The sequence below is a fragment of the Kluyveromyces lactis genome (assembly GCF_000002515.2).
Source record: "Kluyveromyces lactis strain NRRL Y-1140 chromosome F complete sequence".
Classification (NCBI taxonomy): Eukaryota; Fungi; Ascomycota; class Saccharomycetes; order Saccharomycetales; family Saccharomycetaceae; genus Kluyveromyces; species Kluyveromyces lactis.
This window is the reverse complement of record NC_006042.1, coordinates 2,050,546-2,074,683: the sequence shown is the minus strand read 5'-3', so window position 1 is coordinate 2,074,683 and position 24,138 is coordinate 2,050,546. Positions and strand designations below refer to the sequence as shown.

At 37.9% G+C, this 24,138-nt stretch overlaps 5 protein-coding genes across 5 annotated transcripts; 2 read left to right on the top strand and 3 right to left on the bottom strand.

The window, feature by feature from the left end:
• Positions 1-757: 757 nt before the first annotated feature.
• On the top strand, positions 758-1,642 carry MRP1 (mitochondrial 37S ribosomal protein mS43; the record flags this gene model as incomplete). The annotated part of the gene is made up of 1 exon (XM_456070.1): positions 758-1,642. The coding sequence occupies one exon, from the start codon at positions 758-760 to the stop codon at positions 1,640-1,642; it is 885 nt and encodes a 294-aa protein (XP_456070.1).
• A 534-nt stretch (positions 1,643-2,176) lies between these two features.
• KLLA0_F22154g (Pal1 family protein) lies at positions 2,177-4,762 on the bottom strand (the record flags this gene model as incomplete). Its single annotated transcript, XM_456069.2, has 2 exons — positions 2,177-3,458; positions 4,452-4,762. The coding sequence occupies 2 exons, from the start codon at positions 4,760-4,762 to the stop codon at positions 2,177-2,179; spliced, it is 1,593 nt and encodes a 530-aa protein (XP_456069.2).
• Positions 4,763-5,311: 549 nt separating this feature from the next.
• SFB3 (Sfb3p) lies at positions 5,312-8,065 on the bottom strand (the record flags this gene model as incomplete). Its single annotated transcript, XM_456067.1, has 1 exon — positions 5,312-8,065. One exon carries the CDS (start codon positions 8,063-8,065, stop codon positions 5,312-5,314), a length of 2,754 nt encoding a protein of 917 aa, XP_456067.1.
• Positions 8,066-8,697: 632 nt separating this feature from the next.
• On the bottom strand, positions 8,698-10,374 carry YPS7 (putative aspartic endopeptidase; the record flags this gene model as incomplete). Its single annotated transcript, XM_456066.1, has 1 exon — positions 8,698-10,374. The coding sequence occupies one exon, from the start codon at positions 10,372-10,374 to the stop codon at positions 8,698-8,700; it is 1,677 nt and encodes a 558-aa protein (XP_456066.1).
• A 1,982-nt stretch (positions 10,375-12,356) lies between these two features.
• Positions 12,357-23,651, top strand: TRA1 (histone acetyltransferase TRA1; the record flags this gene model as incomplete). The annotated part of the gene is made up of 1 exon (XM_456065.1): positions 12,357-23,651. One exon carries the CDS (start codon positions 12,357-12,359, stop codon positions 23,649-23,651), a length of 11,295 nt encoding a protein of 3,764 aa, XP_456065.1.
• Positions 23,652-24,138: the final 487 nt, after the last annotated feature.

Genomic DNA, 24,138 nt, shown 5'->3' with positions numbered 1-24,138 from the left:
ACTGACAGCGACACGTGTAGTGGATACTGGATTTTATTGCGAACCGAAAATCAAAATAGAAAACAATCTACTCTTAGATTCAATAAAAGAATACACTCTCACATGCTAAACATATATTACGCGTTCTGTTCCTTGCCTTTATTTCAAAACAACACGTGTAGAGTTGCAAAGTCCCAATTACCTTAAAAAGCTCAAGAAGCGATATCTATGCATCCCTATTACGTAAAACGTCAGATTATTTGAATATTCTTGACACTTACGCTGGCCGCAATCAAACAAGAACGTGCCAGCAGTGCATATACCGAATATTAACTATAAATTTTTAGATAGTGAGTATTAGCCTGCGCTAGAAATATATTTCTGCAGTCTAGCTACCAGTGACATCATAATATCTTTCTCTTGATGGTACCTGGCATACAAGTTGCCCAACTGGACCAGCCTAGAACCCTGAGAAGTCATTCGGAACATTCACTATTGGGCGACCTTTTTGAGAAAAGCAACAATCACGTGATTGGATTGCACATACTTTTCATTACCCCAAAGCTATCGTTTCCCACGACTTCAACTATTTGATTATTTTTTATTTTTGGTTGTTGTCAAGGTCTTCCGGCCTAGTTTGAGATAAAATCAAAAGTTGAAAAATTATTGAAACGTTGGAGCGATCGATAAAGCCCTTGTTAAACCTGCAACGAAAAGCACCGTTATATCTGATTGCGCAGTTAATATCCTTCACTAGTAACCAGTGGTTTTAAGGAAAATGCTAAGAAGCTCAACGTTGAAAAGAACCTTTTTTAGGTCATACATTGTGCCATCTTTTGAGCATTTGAACAAAGATCGTGGTCTTTCCGGACTCTTTTCCAAAGAAGGTTTACAATCAGCGTGGTTTGATAGAGCTGAGTATTATACCGAGAAGTTGAATTCTTACACTGCCAACACCGATGAAAAGCCATTAGAGACAATTATACATGAAAACGCCAACATTTCTTCTAAGAAACAAATTTTCAACTATGCATCTCTTCTATACAATTTGAAGTTCTCGATGTCATCGCTCAAAGGTTCTTCTTTACCTCTACCCACTGAAAAACCGAACAGATCTGAACTTTTGAAGACACCAGAGTTGACCCTAACTTTCGGGAACGAACCTTTATCGATGGGTAACGAAAGGTTGCACCAGGCGTTGGTTCAATCTTTCGGTTCTATCGTTGAATTCAGGTCTTTACTTTTGAATTCTAACAATGCTATATCGGGGGATGGTTACACATGGTTGGTAGCAAGGCAATTCAAGACTGCTGATCCATCAGCGATCAAGTTTGACCAATTATTCATTGTAAACACATACAACGCCGGATCTCCTTTCAATTCCAACAGAGCAGGATCGTTCAAACATCTACAGGAAAGCATCAAGAAAAAGACAGAAGGATTCAAGGCCGACAAAGTAGAGTCTGCTGTTGATGCCGTAATGTACCCAGGAACAAAATATTTCCCATTACTTGCCATTGATGCATCCCCAAAGGCTTGGTTGCCTGATTACGGTGTATTCGGAAAGCAGCAGTATTTGGACAGCGTTTGGGAATCTATTGAGTGGAAAGTGGTAGAGAATAGATTACCTGCATTTGAAACCAAAGCCTTTGCCACTTTATAAAATTGGCCATTTGATACTAGTCAGTTGAATAAAAACAAATAAAACGAATGTACATAGATATCTCTTGTTAATACGTAACTTAATTCATAAAATCTCAGAGCATTTTAAGTGCTAGCACGATCAGGCTTCAAAGCTCAACTAAACATCTAGCACTAATAACTAGCATGAATCTAAAAGAAATGACATATAAAAAAGAATAATGTTACAGAGGAGATGAAAGATTCCACAAATGTTATAAATGGTAAAAAATTTGGAACGATAGTTTGCAGTTTTATATTCGGTGAACGATGTATAAAGATTCTTAGTTCTGAACATGGGGTATCACTTATTGAATATGCAAACATTTAAATATTATCGAGAAAGGCTGCTCATCCATATATGTATAGAAAAAGTGCAGAGTAAGTAAACAACACTCCTCGAGAAACTGAGTTCTTTTCAGTGAAAACTTAGACAATAGGAATATGTTGTAACCGGAAAGATGAAGGTTCAAGGAAACACACCGATGGCTAAAAGGGGAAGAAAAGGAGACAGTAATTATTTCCTACTAACCTTCAAACTCTTAACCCTTCTTAATAGTTTGTTACCTGTAGATTCTTTCTTTGAATTCTGATCAAAACGTACACCAGATGAGTTACCATCCAAGAAATATTCGTCATCGTCATTGCCATTGAAATTACCAGCACGAGGTCTTTCAAAACTATCACTTTGGTCAAGCATCGAAGGTGAATTTGGTGTTGAATCTGAGGAAACTTTCCTTAGTCTAACATCATCGGTTCTGCTTGTACCAACTTTTAGTCTTTGCGAAAGAGATTTCTTTCTTTGTATTCCGCCATATTCTTTTTGGCCAGCATCATCTCTAACTAGAGCAGTGGCAGCTGGGGCACCATCTAAGAATGTCGTGGAACCCAAACCTGCCGTGGTAGGTCCGTGAACCAATTCTGTTTTCATCTTAGGATCGAATTGTGTAATACTGTTAGAATTTGGCTTGATTGCATCTACTGTGGATGAACTCGAATTTACAATGACTTTACCGTTTGATTTATATAAATAGTCATCGTCATCAACATCGTTATGGCCAAACACTTCTTTGATAAAGGACTTGTTCCCAGTTGGGCCAGCAATACTAGAATTTGGACCATCTGCAGGGAAAGCCATCACTGGAGCGGCCTTCGCATTCTTGTTTCGGTGTGGTGTACACGCATCAAAAGGACCGTCATGATGGAAAGCACCTCCAAACAACCCAGTAACATCTAACTTATCAATGGTATCAACGTTTTTAGGTAATGGACCTTTACTTTTAGTTTTCCTCTCAGGAGATGAACTTGATTTTTTCCCCCCAGAAGATTTTCTATGACGACGCGAACTGGTCGCATTCCCAGAATCTGAACGGTGTTGCCTTCTTTCTCTGTCTCTGTCTCTTTCTCTATCACCATATCTAGGCTCTCTTTCCCTATCGTGACGTGAACGGCTCTCGCTGGATGACTTCTCCTTTGGATAGCCAGCGTTTCTACCTTTAGAGCCCGCCACTTCGTCGTATGAAGGTGGCATCTCACCAGTTGCACTGTTATTTCTATGGGAGCTCCTACGAGGAGGAGAAGCAATGTCCTCGTTGTCAATTTGCAGGTATCGTCTTCTTAATGCTTCTTTTTCTTCAGAGGAGGTCATATGGTTCTTCGAGGTCTGGGGTGCTGGTGGAGGTTGAGTTTGTTTTTGGGAATGAGTTCTGGAAACCGCAGAACCTTTATTTATCTCTTGTTCAGTCAAATCATTCAAGAACGGGTTGTTTGAGTTTGCGCGCGGAACAGGAGACATAGTGCTATTAAAAATGTTATTTTGATTTCACTATCGGACTTCGAACGCATACAGTTATCACAATCTGCTATTCACCTAAAAGATGGCTATGAATGTGAGTATGCGTACCAAGAGGAACCGACAACAAGAAATAATCAAAAAAATATTAATAAACTGTTAGTATAATGCATTGTGTAAACGGTAAGATTAAAACTACTGTCTAGCAGCCCATTTAACTTTTAACTGATCTCTTTTATCTTTTCTGTTTGTCTTTCGGTTTCTGCAATTTTACCCTGAAAAAATGAAGGAATGCCATGCCAAGCCATATTAATGTTTCAGATTTTTCACTGACAAAGATATGTAGAAATACTAGTTTGTCAAAGGAAAAATCACTGAACGAGAGCAGCCAAAGGAAAGCAACACACAACGCACAGCACAAAGACAAGCTATCTGCACTCACATATATATGCGTACGCCTATGTGTATGTGTATGTGTATCTGAGTCAACACTTTGGACAGAAACACCCTTATTTAAGATGCCCCGAAGTAATCCCAAGGTTCCTTACTTAGACTATTAATAGCAGCCGTTGGGCAAGCAGAATATTAACCAAAACAGCCAATATGCTATCTGCGAGTAGTAAGCAGATCGCCCATTTGCTGGTGCTAATTATAACCTAGATCCTTTTTGAATCCATAACCCTTTTTTTCGATTTCCGGATCTGACAGCACATTGAAGTGCGGGTAACATTGCCATTTGATCGAGTACTAGATAAGGAAATATAATGGAAATGGCACGTACTAATATTAGTAGTTAAAGTTTAGACGGCTCTTGGAAAATACAAGCAGAAAGGCACTGGGATTTAGGCTCGGAGAATATTCACACGAAACAGAGCAGATCAGATGATAGAGGTACAGTTATTAGTAGTATAATTAGTAGTAGTAATAGGGTGGTATCAGCAGATAACGGCAGGCTCAATTGCTGATTTGGTTTGTCTTTTTTTTTTTGTTTTATACATACTTGTTACGGTTAATCGCTTCGCGAGACGTTCTTGGTACATCCTTAGTAGTGTTTAGGTCGATGAAATAATCTTCTGTGTTGTGATCTTCTTCTTCAGGGGTTTCATTGATAGAATCGGTGAAACTTAGACTGGAATCATTTCTTCTGCCAGTAGCATATGGCATAGGCTTTGTGTTTTGGGAAACCCAATTCTGGAAATCTGTGTCTGTTTCGTATTGATTTATACTGGAATCAACCGAAGCGTTTCTGAACGGATTGTTTAAAGAGTATGGACGCTGTGAATTGGCCCTCTGACTATTCGATCTGTGCATGTCAGTAAGTTCCTCTGTTTATTGATTATCTGTTGATTTATCTGGATTGATGGCAATAAGTCTCACACTTCTTTTGCTTATACGCGGCGTTAGTTACTGAAAGAATTGTAATCCAAATTGTTAGTGTATTTTTCAAATGAAGTCGGGGGTCCAAAAGCTTTTTATTCGGCCTGATCTTTCGCGACCTTTCTTTCAAATAACGAGATGATATCTTACTCTCCCTACAGTGCAAATTGATGAAAAAGCTTTACATTGGAAATATTCAAATGTTTTTTTCTCTGGATTTTAGTTGTTTTTTTTTCGACCTTTGACGATTTTCTGTATTTTTTCGAAAAGTTAATAGTCAATTTTGTCTTTTACTAGTATGAAATGCCAATTGTGTCACGTACAGAGCTGACAATTAAACTTAAATCATAATTACAGGTTTTAGAATACATATGAAACTCCCCGAATGTTTTTTTTATTATATTGACAAATGACACGACGAAGGTCCAATTTTTTGCTATGTAAAAATTATATACATTTTTGATCGATGAAGAAAAAAAGTCTCTAGAAGTGGACGAATTTCTGGGCAAAGTTCTCATGGCCATCTTCAGCGCTCTTACCGATCTTAATATATTTATCATTTTTTATGTTTTCCTTAATATCGTGGTGAAGTGCTATTAAGTAATTATCAAAGCTTTCGACCAACTCGATGGATTTATCCTCAACCATCAGTTGGTTCATCACATGAGAATAATAAGGATCCACGTTAGGTCTCAATGGGACAACTGGAAGATAGTCTATATTTATGATTTGACTCCAATTTTTGATCACATTGCGGGCCTTGATATTTATATCGGTGTCTAAATCTGGCAACCTGCCACCGAATATATCCAGTTGGTTGATTGGTCCCTCGTATGATAACAAATCACGTATTAACATAAGATTTGTGTTTTCATTCATCCATAGGAAACAAGATTCACCTTGGAAAATTAGGTAACAGCCACCATTTATCAATTGCCGATGACTAGAACGTACTGATAAGGTTTCTATATTATTGAATTGCAAGAGTTGCATTTTATCATCGTAGAAACTCAAATCGTCTTCGTTCAAGGAATCATGCAATGGGATAATCTGTGGATAAAGCTTGTATGAAAGTTGCGAAGCTCCATAGAAGAGAAGTTTGTAATAATCATAGAATCTCTCATTACCTCTTGAGCTGGATTTGTTCTGTTTCATTAATTCACTTTTCTCAAATGCTAGCATGTACATGGGCAAAGTTTTCAAAGAATCTGGTAAGATTAATTGCCCCCCAGAAGAACCGCCACACAGTGCTCTGTATTGTGTAAAGATTTCAATGATCTTGCGGTCAATGTTCTTCCTAATTTCATTGAAATTACAGTCTTCCAATGTGGCTAGCACATCTTTGATCATTATGCTACTCACCACATCTTGGTTTATAAACTTGAAGACTTCGATTACGTTCGAGTTGACAGCTGCATTAGTATTAATTGCACGTACTTTACGTACACCATCGATATCAGTATACAATAGAGCTGCTTGGAAGCATATATCTTCTCCGACCTTTAGAGTGTCATCGTACTTGAATAGCACGTCGAACTTTTGATCTCTGGTGAGTACAGGGATTACAGGGTCCTCATCAGTATTCTTTACACTCTCCGAATAATAGTTGTAAACTGACAGTCCGGAGGAACAACGCACTTTTAGCATACCTTGATACCCGACTGTGCATTTCACACTCCCTAAAATGTCATTAACAAATTTGAATTCATCCTTATTGATGTTGAAATTCGAATAGTGGTGTAGATGCCCAGAGGTTGCAATTACAGGGTAAGATGTTATTGCAAGATCGATATATGCTGTAGAAGTAACGAAAAGATCTATTCCAATCCAGGACTTCAAGAAATCATGAGCTAATTTCTTGTAAAACTCATCTTCACATCTCAAATGCTTTTTCAATCCATCATCTCTCATTAGAGACAGATTACCACGACCAGTTGTTGGCAAAGTATTCAAACAGGCTATAATCTTACCACCTTGATTGTCAGTAGCAGCTTCTAGTGCTAATTTTGCTGCCTCAAGCGCGCTACCATAACATGATTGACTTCTGTGCAAGAATCTCTCGTCTGTGATATACGTTTCTAGTTTTACTAAAACATCTTGAATGACATGCATTGCTTCAGATGGTAGTGCAAATAGTCCCTTATTGATCGGCAAAAAAATGTCTTTGGGATCATTGATTATGTGTTCTTGAGTTTGTTCCAAGTCAGCCCTTATATTGAAGAACCGAATCCATTCATCAAAAGCAATAATGGCCACTTTACAATTTGGTTGATTCTCAACCATATATTCGATACTGGTTCTTATACCCTCAATTGCTGCAAGTGAACTTTTATTTTCGTTGGCGAAAGCCGATATATCTAGTAAGAAAACATAATGTAACGGCACTGGCGCATTTTCACGAGAAATATTATAACTTGATGGGACCAAAAAGTCGACTGCTCCCTTCAAAAGTTCCGGCCTTTCATAGGCATCAGCACGTAACCCATTTAGCCCTAATGGAGATACCTGCTTTACCGGAACGTTTGACTTTATGTGACATAAGTTACAGATCATTTTTGAATCAAAAGTAAATTGGTATCTTGAGTTAACGTAAGAACGGCAACGTCTACAACGCATAGGCCCATCTGAATCTGCGGTTGCGTCTGCAATTGGTATAGAATCAACAGGAATTAGCTTTGCGAACGGCTGCACAGTAACTCCAACAGGAAGTTTGGTAGCAGCTCTGAGATGTTCATCATTAGGAACGTTATACATTGACAACGACATTAATCTTGGATCAGCTGTTCCTTGGTCTTCCGCATAATATTGTGTTGTGCTCAATGGGGGGACAGAATCAATAGATGTCATAAATGTCCTCCGCAACATTGTTTGTTGACTTTCCAATCTTTGAGCCGAGACAAAATGTGTCGTAGTTGGCTGCGGTGCTGACAGCGTTAAGGTATTGATACTCAATCCATTGATACCTAATCCATTTGCTGAAGTTCCAGCTTGATGGTACGGATTGTCATTCGATAACGGTGTGCTGTATGGAATCTGTGATTGTTGCATCAAAGGAGTTGATTGCTGACTAGAACTAGGAGAATGTCGATCGAAGCTGGGACCAGCCATCTCAAAATTATGGTATATCCTGTTAGGCCTTCTATGCTTCTTCGTTTCATGCTGCATAGAACCCTCACCGGTCTGATTTAGATTCAAATTTGACACGTCATCGGCTAAACCATTAACAGTAGCCATCATGGAATATTGCTATGATCTCTGCGGATCGGTGATATAAAACAATAAGTTTCAGTTGATGTAAGTACTGTTTAAGATGCAGTTTATACCTAATAAGACAAACAAAACATTCTCTTCCTAATCTTAGATAGTTAAACGATGTAAGATTTCATCAACTTACCATGTTTACTTAATTTTCAGATTTTTTTTTTTTTATTCATTCGGTTGAAGCTAGGTGTTTGATTCAAAATGTAACTACAGCTTCAACAATTGAGGGGAAAACTTCAACAGGACAAAACGATCTAAAGAATTGATGGATTAGTGTTACAGTTTGCTGCGACAAGTACGTATTTTATAAAAAGGAATTTCAACATTAAACATTATAAACTGCAAATGATTTTTAGGGTTCGATTCGGAGATGTCAGTTGATCTTAAACGACGTTGAACAACTTTGACCTTGGTTAATTGAAAGTCATTAATCAGGAGTTAAAATGATAAGGAATCTGAAAACATATGCAAACTAATGGTTAGACTGAATGATAGGTGATAATTGGAATGTTCTACATCTCTATAGTTAATCCTTGCTGTGAAGTCTTTATCTCCTGCTTATTTTGATTTTTCGTTAGATGTCGAAAAAAAGTTGTCAGAACTTGAGATTACAAGGTCAAAGCCAAACCAAAGAGGCCACAAATGACCAATGCTAATGAAACTCCCCAGATGTTTTTGTCTGGAGATGTTAGTGATGAGAAATGATTTTGTATTCTGGCAGCTGCAGCTGACGGCGTTCCAGAGTTTTTCTTTGTTGTTGATCCTGGTGGTCCTATAAAGGAAGTGTGCTCACTGGAACTTGTTGTTCTTGAAGTGTCATAGAATGACCTTCCTGTGAAAATTTCACCGTCTGACGCTATGGTTGCTGTGAATCTATTCAGTAGCACGGATGAGATAGTTGCTAGGGAATTTGACATAGCCAGGTCGTAAGTGAAATTATTTGGTAATGCATATGGGATTGTACTCGATTCTATCTTCTTCGCGGGTGAATTGTTAGCAGCCTTTTCAACGGCTTCATCGGAGGCGGCCTGCGCTAAGGCAATGTTACTATTATCAACATCATGGACAATATAAGCGTTCTTGATGAAAGATTGACCCAAGACACTGAATGAGGTAGCATAGTTAGGATACATCTTCAAATAGCAGGCTTCTTTACCATTGGTGAAGCGTAGACTGGAATTAGAATACATATTATAGGTTGCCCCTAAGAAATCTACGGTCGGAACACTGATATTCAGATTACCAAACTCGAATATCAGATTTGACCCCATGTCTCCAATATCGCAAGCAACTAACCAACGATCCAATGATTCCACGTAAACAGCATTCGTTTGAATAGAGACCTGAATGATCAAACTCAATGGTAAATAACTGTACAAGTATCTTGAATGAATGAAAACCGGTTGCAAGAAACTGCTGTCTGTTAAGTTGACGGCCTCTTGTTCGCTGTTGGCAATGCTGACCCTAGACATAGGGACAATAGGATAGCCAGTAGAGAGGTAACCTGATGATTCATCTTTGAATGGGATTGAGCCAAAGGAAATCAAATCACCATCGTAATATTTCGGATCAACGGATCCTAGCAACAGCGTTCCGGCATTTGCTCTATTAATCTGACCATCTACACTATGATTGGAGGCGTTATTAACCCATAATGAATATGAAGAAGTTTCAATTACACCTGCATTTTTCAGATGTGTCAAAAAATAATAAGAATCATCAAAGTTCAAAGAGGATACCGAATCACTGGCAGGAACACTGATAGGCCCAGATAAACCCAAAGCACCGTGAACTAAGGATCCAGTCTCATTAGCAAGTATGAATGAGGTACTATTAATGGTCAACCATCCCTGAGTTTCGTTCCATAACACATTACTGTCATTAAGGCTGGTTCCATTTTTTAGTGTTGACAGTTGGGTGAAATTCATGTTGTCTCTATATTTAGTACCATTTATCGATATCAAATCTAAAAACTGCAGCCTAATATAATCATCGTCGACTAAGTTACTAGTAGTACTTTGTAATGGATAATAAAGTGATCCATTTAGACATCCGCTACCTAATTTGTTGCACTGAGGATAAATTTCACCGGACACTAACCATATGTATGGCTGCGACAAGTCGATCCGAAGCCTCTGCTCTTGGCCAGGTGTTCCAAAGGTGGAATTCACATAGTATAATCCACTATAGTCACTTCCAACAACAACACTGGGTGTATCAGCATCTGCAGCGAGGGCAAAGTGAACTAGAAAAACCAGTGCCAGACTTACCAGATAATTTTCCATTTGTGCAGGTCCGTTGTATATATCAATTATCCAGATCAAAGAAAAATAACCAGAATATAGCGAACGTATTGTTGAACAAACCGCGCTTCCTCTATGCTTTTATGGTGTGTAATCCAAAAGGAAAGAATTAGACCAACAGAGTAAAGAAAAAGCACAGATATAAAAGGATAAACACCTTTTTAACACACACGAAATGGTAGGTGTTGCGCCTGAGGATACACGGTATCTGTTGATATATGCTGCACACCCGAGGCTCTGCTTATTTTCGTTTGTAGCTTCAAATCCAAATTGCTTCTAATCCGGTGTGACAACTCTGTCATTTTATACATTTTCAGTTTTCTTTAATACACTGTGTATATTTTGTTTGTATACCAGAAACAGGAAAAAAAAAAGAACTCTAAAATCAGAACTGCATTCAAAGTATGTATCTACACGTATTTTTCATTACCACACGATGAAAAAGAAATACCGTTAGGCAACAGAAGGAAAACCAGTACAGTATGGAGATTATTATGGGGCACAACGTCGTTCCTATCTGGTAGAACCCGTCAGCATTCACGTTTCACTTGGTATACACTGATTATTATTAGCCTAAGGAAACACAGGTTTTTAAGTTGTCAAAGGAAAACTCTCTCTCTTTCTGCCTTCATTAACGGCTTTGATTATTTTCTTTCCCTTGAAGGGTTCTGATACGCCTGGTCTTTATGCCACTGATAATGCGGATCAAGGTCGTGATTCCTTAACTTCTTTTGCCTAATAACTGGCAAAGCTTTTGCCTGTCTACTTATCGTCATACAGATTCTTGACACCAGTTTTTTTCCGGTTCTTTTTTTCAAATACGTGATCCATTTGGTACGGGATTCTTTACCAAATGTGATGCAAAAAGTGATGGAAAAGGATATTTTTTCTACATGATGATCTGTGAATTTCACGCCACACTCTGAGCCTTGGTTGAAAAAACATGAATGCAAGGCGTACTTCTGGTTTTACAGGCTTTCGAAATGGAGATGAAGAAGAACAAAACAACGTAGTAGAGCTACTTTCAGCGCCTTTTCAAGGATAGAGTTAAATTCTTGAAGGAATTTGTAAGGTACAATGTAAAACAATCTATCACCTGGTTATCAGGGAAGCGCTACAAAATTGTCGAATCTTAATTAGAGCTGTACGGTGCTGGCCGAATGAACCCTTTTTTGAGAACCGTATGTAGATCTTTGTGAACTGTGAATTTATGCACACAGATTACGTCACACAGTCCAATCAATAGAAGCAGTTAATGGTTCCAGTAATAGCTAAAGGGGGGGTATTGCCTCATTTTTCGAGTTGGTAAGTAAAAACGATATTCGTTTAAGTTAGCCGCCTTGAATTTAATCGACGATTATGTTGTACTTGTTTTAATAAGATGTTGTCCGTGAAAAACACGAGTTATCGTGAGCGCTACTTACCCTTCGCCATTGTTCTATCTTTCGACACTCAAAAAATTATGCACATTGGCTGTCCGCTTATCTGCTAGAGTAACGTTCACATTTCGTGCGTATTTTTCTGTTGATGATGGCAAAGAATAAAACAAATACGTAATTTTCAATGAAAAATTAATAGCCGGGTAAGTTATTCGGATCATGCACGTGATCACTTCCTAAATAGGAATGTCATCACGTGATACAAAACTTTTCAAGGTCTACAGAGGTTTTTCAAATTGTTTTTCTTGGTACCAATTGTTTTCAAATTTCGATATGACATTGAAATCTGTACTCTCAACCAACAAAAGCGTAGTATTGATTTCAAACGAATACACGAACTTCAACCACCAAAGCAATTATAGCGCCTTATCACTAGACAACAGGTTCTATCAGCTAGCTTCGCATTTTTGTTCTTTTATTTCAACTTGCATCCTCCCTAATTCATTAATTTCAAAGGAAGACGCGGTCTGCAATTTGATTCTTTATTCAATATAGCTGAGCTGCAACGATTGTAACTTATAAGCAATGGAATCAACTGATACTCATGAGAGAATGGACACTTTTGTCGAAAGAATCAGGGATACTGAAGATGTTGCTGAAAGACATGCCATTATATCAGAACTTTACGATGTTTTGGATGTTGTAACTTCTTCAGTCGAATACGATGAGTTTTTGAAGAAGTTGTTGCCGCTCATTTTATCACAGTTGAATGATGATCAAATCTCAATGAATGCCTCATCTCCTGAACACAAGTTGAGAAATACATGTCTAGAACTTTTGAATAGATGTCCACTTAACGATAAAATGGAACCTATGGCCATGGAAGTGCTGCAATGCCTGTTAAAAATATTAACCTTAGAAAACGATGAAAATGGTGTCTTGTGTATGAAGATCCTCACTTCGTTGTTCAAATGCTATAAGCAGCCATTAGAAAGTGAAGTGAATACGTTCATTAAAATTATCGTTGGAATATATGAAAACGTACCGAACTTGGTGGCATCTACTTTCCTTGGTGAAGAAGAAACCAGCTCATCAACTGCAGATTCACAAGATTTTTCGAACTCTAATAATGAGGAGGATGCTTTCGAAAACTTGTCTGCACCGTCCAAGAAACATTTGGAAAAAGCTACAGAATCATTCAAGACTTTGTCTGAATGCCCAATTACAATGGTGACCTTATTTTCATCATATAAACATTTGATTTTAGTAGACTTACCGACTTTTTTACCACTCGTCATTGACTTACTCACTTTGGAAGTGAAACAACAGCAAAAATCCAGAGAAGAACTAGAAGCTAAAGGTGAAAAACTTATTGGGATGTCGTCAGAAATCAAAAACCGCTCTGCATTCTGTGATTATGTCCTAGCTCAAATCAAGGCAACTTCTTTCTTAGCGTATGTGTTTATTCGCGGTTATGCTACAGATATTTTGAAACTACACGTCAAGAAAGTCCCAGATTTGGTGATGAGATTATTACAGGACTGCCCAAGTGAATTATCATCTGCACGTAAAGAATTATTACATGCTACGAGACATATTCTCTCTACAAGTTATAAGAAATTGTTTCTACCCAAGATCAATTTGATGTTTGACCAAAAAGTCTTGATTGGTGATGGATTCACTTCATATGAAACCTTGAGACCATTAGCGTACAGTACCCTTGCAGATTTCATTCATAATATTCGGTCAGATTTGGCAATGGCTGACATAGAAAAAACTGTTAAAATGTACACCAGTTTTCTTTTGGATGAGTCTTTGGCTTTGACTGTGCAAATTATGAGTGCTAAGCTACTATTGAATTTAATAGAACGGATTTTAACTTTAGGTAAGAAAGACGCATATGAAGTTCCTAAGGCCAAAAAGCTACTAATGACGATTATAGAGGCTTATACTTCAAGATTCAAGCTATTAAATTCACAGCATAAGAAGATATTAAAACAACATAATGTCTACGAACAGAGTAAAAATAAGAAATCTAAGGAGATCCAAGATCAACTTGCGAAAGACAGGCACGATGTTGATGAATATATGGTTAACATCTTGAAATCAACAGACGAATTGTTACCGTCATCAGTTACTGTTGATACCAATGCCGACGTCGATGGTGATATTACTATGAGCGAAGAACCTGATATATCAGAGAAAGGTAACAGTTCGGTGCATAGTGATAATAACACATCACTGACTGTAAAGAATCAAGATAAAAATTCGGATATATCGTTCAAAGAAAACTCAGTTGAGATATTGGACTTCAATGATATACAAAATCATGCTCCAATAATTCTCTTCCAAGCGACGTCAAATGATCCTCTTAAGGACGCATTTTACTTATATCGTACTCTTCTTTCATTTCTGAAAACCATTATTCATGACTTGAAGGTTTTTAACCCACCCCCAGATGAATATACTACAATGAATCCGAAAATGTGGTCTGCATTATCAAGAGTATTTTCCTACGAAGAGGTGATCGTGTTGAAGAATTTGTTCCATGAATGTATAGCTGGTCTACATCTATTTTCTTCTAATCCAGAGGGCATTGATCCATCCACAGTAAAAGCACACTTCGATATAACTACACCTAGCTTACCTGTGTCAGCAACTAAAGATGGTCGAGAGTTGATGGATTATTTCGCTATTATTTTCATGCAAATCGACAGTCCTGTCTTCAATGAAATCGTTGAGAGTGAAATCGTCTTTATCTACGAATCTTTACTACGCGATTCAGCTTTGTTGCATGTTGCTCAATCATTCTTGACAAGTGAAATCACATCTCCCAATTTCACCGGTATTCTTCTAAAGTTCTTGAATTCCAAACTTCCAGAACTAGGGAATGTGGACAGTAACAAATCAAATATACTCATCAGACTATTCAAGCTATCATTCATGTCTGTCAATCTCTTCCCTATTACCAATGAGGCGGTCTTGTTACCTCACTTGAATAATTTGATTTTAGATTCTTTGAAGTATTCGACAGAGGCTGAAGAGCCTTTGGTGTATTTCTATTTGATAAGAACATTGTTCAGAAGTATTGGTGGCGGCAGATTTGAAAACTTGTATCGTTCAATAAAACCAATACTTCAAACTCTTCTACAGTCCCTCAATAAGATGATCCAGACAGCTTGTCGCCCTCACGAACGCGATTTGTATGTGGAGCTCTGTCTCACTGTGCCTGTGAGGCTTAGTGTATTGGCACCATATTTGAATTATCTAATGAAGCCATTAGTGTATGCCTTGGTTGGATTTCCAGAATTGATAACTCAAGGATTAAGGACTTTGGAGTTATGTATCGACAATCTAACTCCAGAGTATCTAGACCCGATTTTGGAACCAGTTGTCGGTGATGTTATGAAAGCTTTGTTCGATTTATTGAAACCGCAACCATTCAATCACCAAATAAGTCATACGACTGTGCGTATTTTGGGCAAGTTGGGTGGAAGAAACCGCCGCTTTATTGAGACACCCAAAGACCTGAAAACCGAAACTGAACTTAACATTGAGGTTGATGCTTGGTTCAACATATACGGCTTTAACTCAGAAGTACCATTGTCGATTACTCCTGGAGTTAATTCTGCTTCGGATATCTTAAAAGATTATAGAGTCAATCTTTTCTATCGAAAAAGTGCTTACAAGTACTTAAGCACTGTTTTGATGCTGCTTTTGGGATCCGTCGGGCCTATTCCTAAGAATTTGACAGAATGTCTCCAGAAAGGTGTTAAGCTACTTAATTCCGAAGAACTTGAAGACAATATCCAATTTAATGATGAAAAGGTTGTTGATCCAGGAAAATTTAACAACTTGGAAGAGCTATTATTAAGGTTATTGGAATGCATGTTTTATGCTGCCTCTATAAAAGAACTGCAGGAAGATGTAACTGTCCTAGTTAATAAAATTGTCACTCATTTCTCTCTTTTGCAAGTGAACGAAGCTCTTTCAGAGAAAAGGAGACAACCACATGTCTTTAGCGTTGATGTGAAACAACCAGATGTAAGCATCAGCTGTGATATCCTTCTAAAAGCAATTAGGAATGGGTTGTGCTCATACCTTGAAGATTCCAGAGCATTAGCTATAGAAGCGATAAAAAAGGTTCATGATATAGGGAAAGTGATATATGGGGATACGCTCTACCTGGAGCACTCTTTCATTACTACCCTCATGAGAACCTTTATTCATCAGTGCTACTCTGAAACCTACTACGAAAAGCGTGCGGGTATGATTGGTATACAAACATTGTTGCAAGGGCTGCAGCTACCAGTACATTATGTGAAGAACTTTCAATACGGTCTAACTTCAGGATTATTGTTTGTGTTAAAGGACACTCATGCTGAAGCCCCTCTTTTCATCACAGAGGATGCAAAAGCTTTGCTATATGAAGTAATTGAGGTTACATGTGCAGATGTCAAAGAAGAAAACTTGGGTGATAAACATTTGCAGAATTCCTTAACTGATATTGTCTGCGAATTAAGCAATCCGACTGAGATAGTAAGGAATGTTTGCCAGGAATGTTTGGGAAAGATATCTACGCTGACCAAAATCCCGGTGGTTACTTTAATGAACCATGCCAAAAACTTTCTACTTTCCCCAATCTTTGCTAAACCCTTGAGAGCATTACCGTTTTCGATGCAAATTGGTAATGTAGACGCCGTGATATATTGTTTACGTCTTCAAAACTCTTTTTTGAAATTCGATGAGGAGCTATTCCGTCTTTTACACGAATCAATTGCCTTAGTGGATGCCGACGACATATCACTAGCCAGCACCCAACGAATTACCGAATACCAAACATCCCAACAGTTAATCAAGTTAAGAGTTGTGTGTATCAGGTTACTTGCACAAGCCTTATTGAACCCAGAATTCGCTAACGCGCAGAATGGATCTATAAGAATAAAGGTACTAGCCGTATTCTTCAAAACCATGTTAAAACCTTCTCCAGAGATTATTGAAGCGACGTATGAGGGGCTGAAAATAGTTTTAGCAGAAAATTCTAAATTACCTAAGGAGCTATTGCAAAATGGGTTGAAACCAATGTTGATGAATCTATCTGACCATCAGAAACTAACCGTACCCGGGTTGGAGGCACTAGCAAAACTCTTGGAGCTCCTTATCGCGTACTTCAAAGTGGAAATCGGTAAAAAGTTATCCGATCACTTAGATGCATGGTGCCAAATCGAGGTTTTGGATACTCTTTTCGGAAAGGAAATCACTCAGCAAACGCCGACTAAGATCATCTGCAGTATTTTCAACATTTTTCACTTACTTCCTCCTCAAGCGGGAATCTTTTTGAATGAGTTAGTCTTTAAGCTTATTTCTCTGGAACGTAAGTTAAGGTTACAACTAGACTCTCCGTTCCGTGTACCTTTAGCAAAGTACCTCAATAGGTTCCACGTGCAGGTACTGACCTACTTCAAAACTAATATGAGATCAAGACAATTAGTACTTCTTATGTGTTCTATAATACAAAAGAAAGAAGCTCCTGTTTTGAGAAAGGCTTTCGAACCGCAGCTAAGGGAATTCTTGAAATTCTACGTCGAAAAAATCCCAGAGAACCCTGTTCGCGTAGTAAGCTTTTTTGCAAACTCAATTGATTTGGTATATGTTTACCACACTTCGAATGAAGAGAGTTGGATACTGGAGAACTCAGATATCTTATTTGAGTTAAAATCAATGTTAACAACTGTTCTAAAACTTATCAATGAAAATTCATTTAATATTGATATACTTCAATTGAATCAAAGTATTGAAAAATTCCAAATGATTTATTTGGCCTACTTGAAACAGAAAAAATATGATGTACCTCTTTTCTTAGAAATGATCCAGTATTCGTATGATAATGATCTCAAAATCCCAAATGAAGTGAATAGCTTTATCTTTGATGATATTATCAGCTGTGTCGACGTTCAGTTAAAAAGAAAATATATTTTAGAATGTTTGCAGTTTTCTCTCCGAGAAGAACGTTCTCTAAAAGCTAGGAACTTCGTCATTAAAAGAGTGGTGAATTCCATTATGATTCATGAAAGCACCACTAAGAACTCTGTGGATGAATTGATAAGTCCGGATAACGAAATTTTCGCATTTCTTAACCAGCATATATGGAATCCGAAAAGTTCTTCTGTTGTGTTAAATACAGTGATAGGAAAGCTTGATTCCATTCGATTTGAGTTATTGCAGCTCACTTCAATATTGTTAAAATACGCTCCTACGTTGCTTGAACCGGTAAAAAGGGATCTGATCAAGTTTGCATGGAAATTCATAAAGTTAGAAGACATTCAGTTGAAACAGGCTGCTTATGTAACGACGTCATTGTTCATCTCAAAATTCGATCTACCAGTCAACATAGTAACCCAAGTTTTTGTTGCAATACTCAGAGTCCATCAAATTGAAGCAAGGTTTATGGTAAAGGAATCATTAGACTTATTAGCACCAGTAGTAGCAGATAGATCAAAGGGTTCCGAAGAGCCAACTACGTGGGTTAATTGGGTAAGAAGGGTAATATTAGAAAGTAACTTCCAACAAAATACCATCCTCTATCAATTCTTAATAAGTCAAAAGGACATATTTTTCCCTTACAAAGATATGTTCATTCCAAACATCATATCATACATTGGTAGATTAACCCTTTTAACCAACCCTTCTACCGAAAATCAGACGCTAACCATTGATCTTTGTGATCTAGTTATGTACTGGGAAAAACAAACCTTTTCGGCTCAAAGCAAGGATGACCCCGATGTCAATATGGACGGTTCTGAAGGAATAGTTACCTCTTCTTCTACCTCTCTTTCACAACGGGAAGCATTTGCGGCGTTTTTGATTCGTTTCATTTGTGTTAGTAACCATAGGGCCTGTGAAACGCCATTGGGATCAAAGGCATTATCTGTTTTAACTGAGTTACTATCCATCGGATACCTGCCAGAGGCAGTTGTCAAATTGTCCTATTTCGAAAAATTCTTGATCCAGCAAGATCTTGAATCAGCCAACTTGTTGTATTACTGTATGAATGCTTTAGATGTATTGGATATCATTTTTAGAACAAAAGACCCCAAATGGATCATCAATAATCTAAAAACAATCCAAACCCTTTTGGATAAATGTCTTCACGCCAACCACCATGACTTGCAAGAAGCTTTACAAAAGGTATTAAGCACTGTATTAACAGCTGTCAAAGACGATGATGTTCCGTTTGAGAGTGAAGAAGATACGGATAGTAAAGTGTTTGTGAACCTGGTTAGTTCCATCATATCTGAGAATTTGAATGGAACAACTTCTGTTGCCGCAGGTGTAATTTTGTGCTGGACACTCTTTGTTAATATTCCCTCACAGATCGATGTTTTATTGCCCTTATTGATGAAAACTTTCAACAAACTCTGTAAGGATCATTTAACCATCTCCCAGCCAAAAGACGCCACCGCTGTCGAAGATGCTCGTATAACCACGAAACTTTTGAAGAAAGTTTTCTATATACTTTCTTTCAAAGTATCTACCCTTGGGGATTCCAGAAGGCCGTTTTTGTCTACAGTCGCTTTGTTAATCGATCGTTCTATGGATCAGAATTTCTTGCAGAAGATTGTTCTCATCGCTAAAAATTGGGTTTTCACCAATGAAATATTCCCTACTGTTAAAGAAAAGGCGGCAATATTGACAAAGATGCTTGCATTTGAAATTCGTGGAGAACCTCACCTTTCTAAGCAGTTTTATGAAATAATATTGCAGTTGTTTGAGAATAAAAAATACAACAACAGTGAAATTACCGTGAGAATGGAACAACCATTTTTGGTTGGAACCCGCATTTCTGATATAAAATTAAGGTCGAAATTAATGAACATCTTAAATGGCAGTTTGGATAATGACATAAAAGAAAGGCTTTATTACGTTGTTAGAGATCAAAACTGGGAATTTGTGGCCGATTATATGTGGTTAAGTCAAGCTTGCCAGTTACTTTTCGGAGCATGTGTCATGGAACATAGAATTAAACTCACTGAGCACTTCCCACTATCTCCACTAAGCGCTATTGAACGTAATATTATTGTTGAAGACGAAGATAAGGTTATCACTAATTCCGCTTTGGAGTCTTTGATTAGAGAGCATCAATCGTTCATTGACAAAATAAACTCTATTAAATGCTGTGACATAATTAACCCATTAGTTGATATATTCTATCAGAGTCCAGAAGCCGTTCGCGCAACCTGGGTAAATGTGTTCCCTGTTGCTTATAAATCGATACCGAGGAATGAAAAGTACGGCTTTGTAAGATCATTGGTCGCTCTTCTATCTAAAGATTATCATACCAAACAGGCGTCAATACATGTTAATGTCATAAGTACAATGTTAGAATCGGTAAGCAAAATTGAATCGTTAGAACTTCCACCTCATCTAGTAAGATATTTGGGAATTACGTTCAATGCATGGTATCAATCAATCGACTTACTTGAACAGATTCAAGAAACATCCAATATCGATAATAGTAAAATTCTAGATACAAACGAAGATGCTTTGCTTGAGTTATACTCGAGTATACAAGAAGACGATATGTTCTATGGATTATGGAGAAGAAAGGCAAAGTACACAGAATCTAGCATAGCTTTATCGTATGAACAAATCGGTTTATGGGATAAAGCACAGCAAATGTATGAAGCTGCTCAAGTCAAGGCCAGAGGCGGCTTTTTGCCCTATTCTGAGTCAGAATATGAACTATGGGAAGATAACTGGATCCTTTGTGCCAGTAAATTGCAGCACTGGGATATCCTCACCGAGTTAGCAAAACACGAAGGATTCACAGATTTATTGTTAGAATGTGGATGGAGAGTTGCAGAATGGAATGCCGACCGTGAAGCGTTAGAGCATTCTGTAAAGAGTGTTATGGATGTACCAACTCCAAGAAGGCAGATATTCGAAACGTTCCTAGCTTTACAGCAGTTTGGGGAAACCAAAAAGGGAGATCAAGAAGTCAGACGTCTCTGCGATGAAGGTATTCAACTAAGCTTAAAAAAATGGCACTCCTTACCAAAACGCTACACCCCAGCACATAAGGCATTATTGCATTCATTCCAACAGTACATGGAGTTCTTAGAAGCCACTCAAATATATGCTAATTTAGCCAGCACTACGGTGCAAAATCTAGACACAAAAGCACAAGAAATTAAACGTGTTTTACAGGCTTGGAGAGACAGACTACCTAATATTTGGGATGATATTACTATTTGGGACGATTTGGTCACCTGGAGACAACACGTTTTCAATGTTATCAATAGTGCGTATCTGCCATTGGTACCAGCACTACAGCAAGCTAACAGCAATAGTAATATTAACACACATGCTTACCGAGGTTACCATGAAATTGCGTGGGTGATAAATCGCTTTGCTCATGTAGCTCGAAGACACAACATGCCTGATGTTTGTATCAGTCAGTTGGCCAGAATTTACACTTTGCCAAACATAGAAATTCAAGAAGCCTTCCTCAAACTTCGTGAACAAGCTAAATGTCATTATCAAAATATGAATGAACTAACAACTGGTCTCGATGTTATTAGCAACACTAATTTAGTCTACTTTGGAACTGTTCAAAAGGCTGAGTTTTTCACATTGAAAGGAATGTTCCTCTCCAAGCTTCGTGCCCATGATGAAGCCAATCAAGCCTTCGCAACTGCTGTTCAGATTGATTTGAATCTCGCAAAAGCATGGGCTCAATGGGGTTTCTTTAATGATCGCAGACTCTCTGAAGAGCCAAAGAACATCAGTTTTGCTAGTAATGCTATGAGCTGTTACCTCCAAGCTGCTGGCTTGTATAAGAATTCAAAAACAAGAAAGTTACTTTCTAGAATTTTGTGGCTACTAGGGAGAGACGACTCTTCTAACTCACTAGCTTACGCATTTGACTCATTCCGTGGTGAGATACCTGTTTGGTATTGGATTACATTCATTCCTCAACTGTTAACTGCTCTTTCTCATAAAGAGGCCTTTTTAGTCCGCAAAATATTGATCCGTATTGCTAAAAGTTATCCTCAAGCATTACACTTCCAGTTAAGGACAACAAAAGAAGATTTCGCTGTAATACAGAGACAGAGCTTAGCTTTGGCAAGAACTCAGGGAGAACCTGCGGAAACAGAGAATCAAGAGAACTCCAAGCATCCATCTCCAGACAATTCAAGAACAACTTCACAAAACAAATCCCAAGATCAAGATATGTATCCTAACAATCGACAACCCTGGGAATATCTCGAAGAATTGAATGGTATTTTGAAGACAGCATATCCATTACTCGCTCTGTCATTAGAATCACTTGTCGACCAAATCAACCAAAAGTTCAAAACTAATCCAGATGAGGATTTATTCCGGTTGATTAATGTTCTATTGATTGATGGTACATACAACTACAACAGATTGCCTTATCCAAGAGAGAAGCCTCCTTTACCCTCAAGCACGGAGGCTAATTTGATCAGATTCTCAGAGAATTTGTTACCACCAAACATTCGTGTTAAATTTAACGCTGATTTTATTGAGAGTAAACCAGACTTCGAAGTTTACATCAAGAGACTACGTTTCTGGCGTAACAGACTTGAGAATAAACTTGATAGAGCTCCAAAGGTAGAGAGTATGGAGGCAATTTGTCCAAACTTGAGCAATTTCCACCATCAGAAGTTTGAAGATATAAAAGTTCCGGGACAATATCTATTGAACAAAGACAATAACACACATTTTGTCAAAATCGGCAGGTTTATGCCAGAAGTCGACTTCACACGCGGCACTCATACATCCCACCGAAGATTAACGATAAGGGGGCACGATGGTTCTTTACATTCATTCGCAGTACAATATCCAGCCGTGCGTCATTCTAGGCGAGAGGAAAGAATGTTCCAATTATACAGACTATTGAATGAGAGATTGCGTAAAAATGTTCAGACTAGACGTCGTGATATTCAATTCACTGTACCAATCGCTGTTCCACTATCTCCTCAAGTACGTGTTATGAGTGACAGTGCGTCTTTCAGAACATTGCATCAAATTTATGACGAATTCTGTGCCAAGAAGAACATGGATAGGGACGCTATTCAAGACTTTATCACTGAACAACTTAACGTTGCACATGACAAAGTATTGCCCCCTCCCGACATAACCGCAGTGAAAGTTGAAATTTTCAGTTCAATTCATTCGTTGTTCATTCCATCGACTTTATTGAAAGACTACTATTCCAAATTATTCTCAGAGTTCGAAGATTTTTGGTTATTCCGTAAACAGTTTGCTTCCCAGTATGCGGCGTTCGTGTTCATGACCTTTATGCTATCCATTAATAATAGATCTCCACATAAGATATTTGTCGATGAGAAATCAGGTAATGTTCATACTTTAGAAATGTTACCATCTCGTTATTCTTATGAAAGAGTGAATCAATATGCAAAACAATTTGAGACTAACTTGCCAAACTCCGCTCCTGTTTTCCATAATAATGAACCTGTTCCATTTAGAATGACACCAAATATCCAAAAGCTTATCGGTGATTCCGCGATGGAAGGTGTATTCTCTGTTGGATTATTTGTAATTGCCAGGGCATTGCTGGAGCCAGATCATGAATTGAACACCTATCTATCTCTATTCATCCGTGATGAAGTTATTTCATGGTACAGTAGCATGAACCGTTCTATTGTTGAAGATCCTCACTTATATGCCATTGTTCTGACGAACGTTGACTTGATTATAAGAAAGGTGGCCCAATTTGGACATATGAGTTCTTCTCCAAGTGTAGCAACTCAGTATGTGTTAGATGCTATCAGTGCTGCTGTGAGTCCTAGAAATTTGGCGAAGTGTGATCAAAGTTTCATGGCATGGTTATGAGATGAACAGTTCATGATGATATTATATCCGATGTAAAATTAAATTTGTATACTAGTTAAAAAAAAATGTAAAAATAATGTATCGATATTACTAACATGATTCAATCATTACTCTACAGGTTTTCACAAGTTAATTGCATTTTTAGTCAAGATTTCCTTCCAATATACCCTTGTTATGATCGTTATAATGGCCATATTTTTCTGTTAACTGGGTACTAAGAGGAGGTTTTTCAGGGGACTCCTTCTTGAGCCACATGACGGCTTTTGCCCAATCTAGATTCAGCCTTTGGTACAAAAGATAAATTAAAACTATGCAAAAAAGCTCAAATATGGATGTAACAAAACCAGCAGTACTTGTGAGTGCCATTCTTTCTGTCACATCAACTGTGGCGGATCCTTGAGATAGCCAAAATTTGATACCATGAACATACCCTCCACTGTAATATAAAAAATTCCAAGTGCAAATCATTGATAAAAAGAAAGTTGAA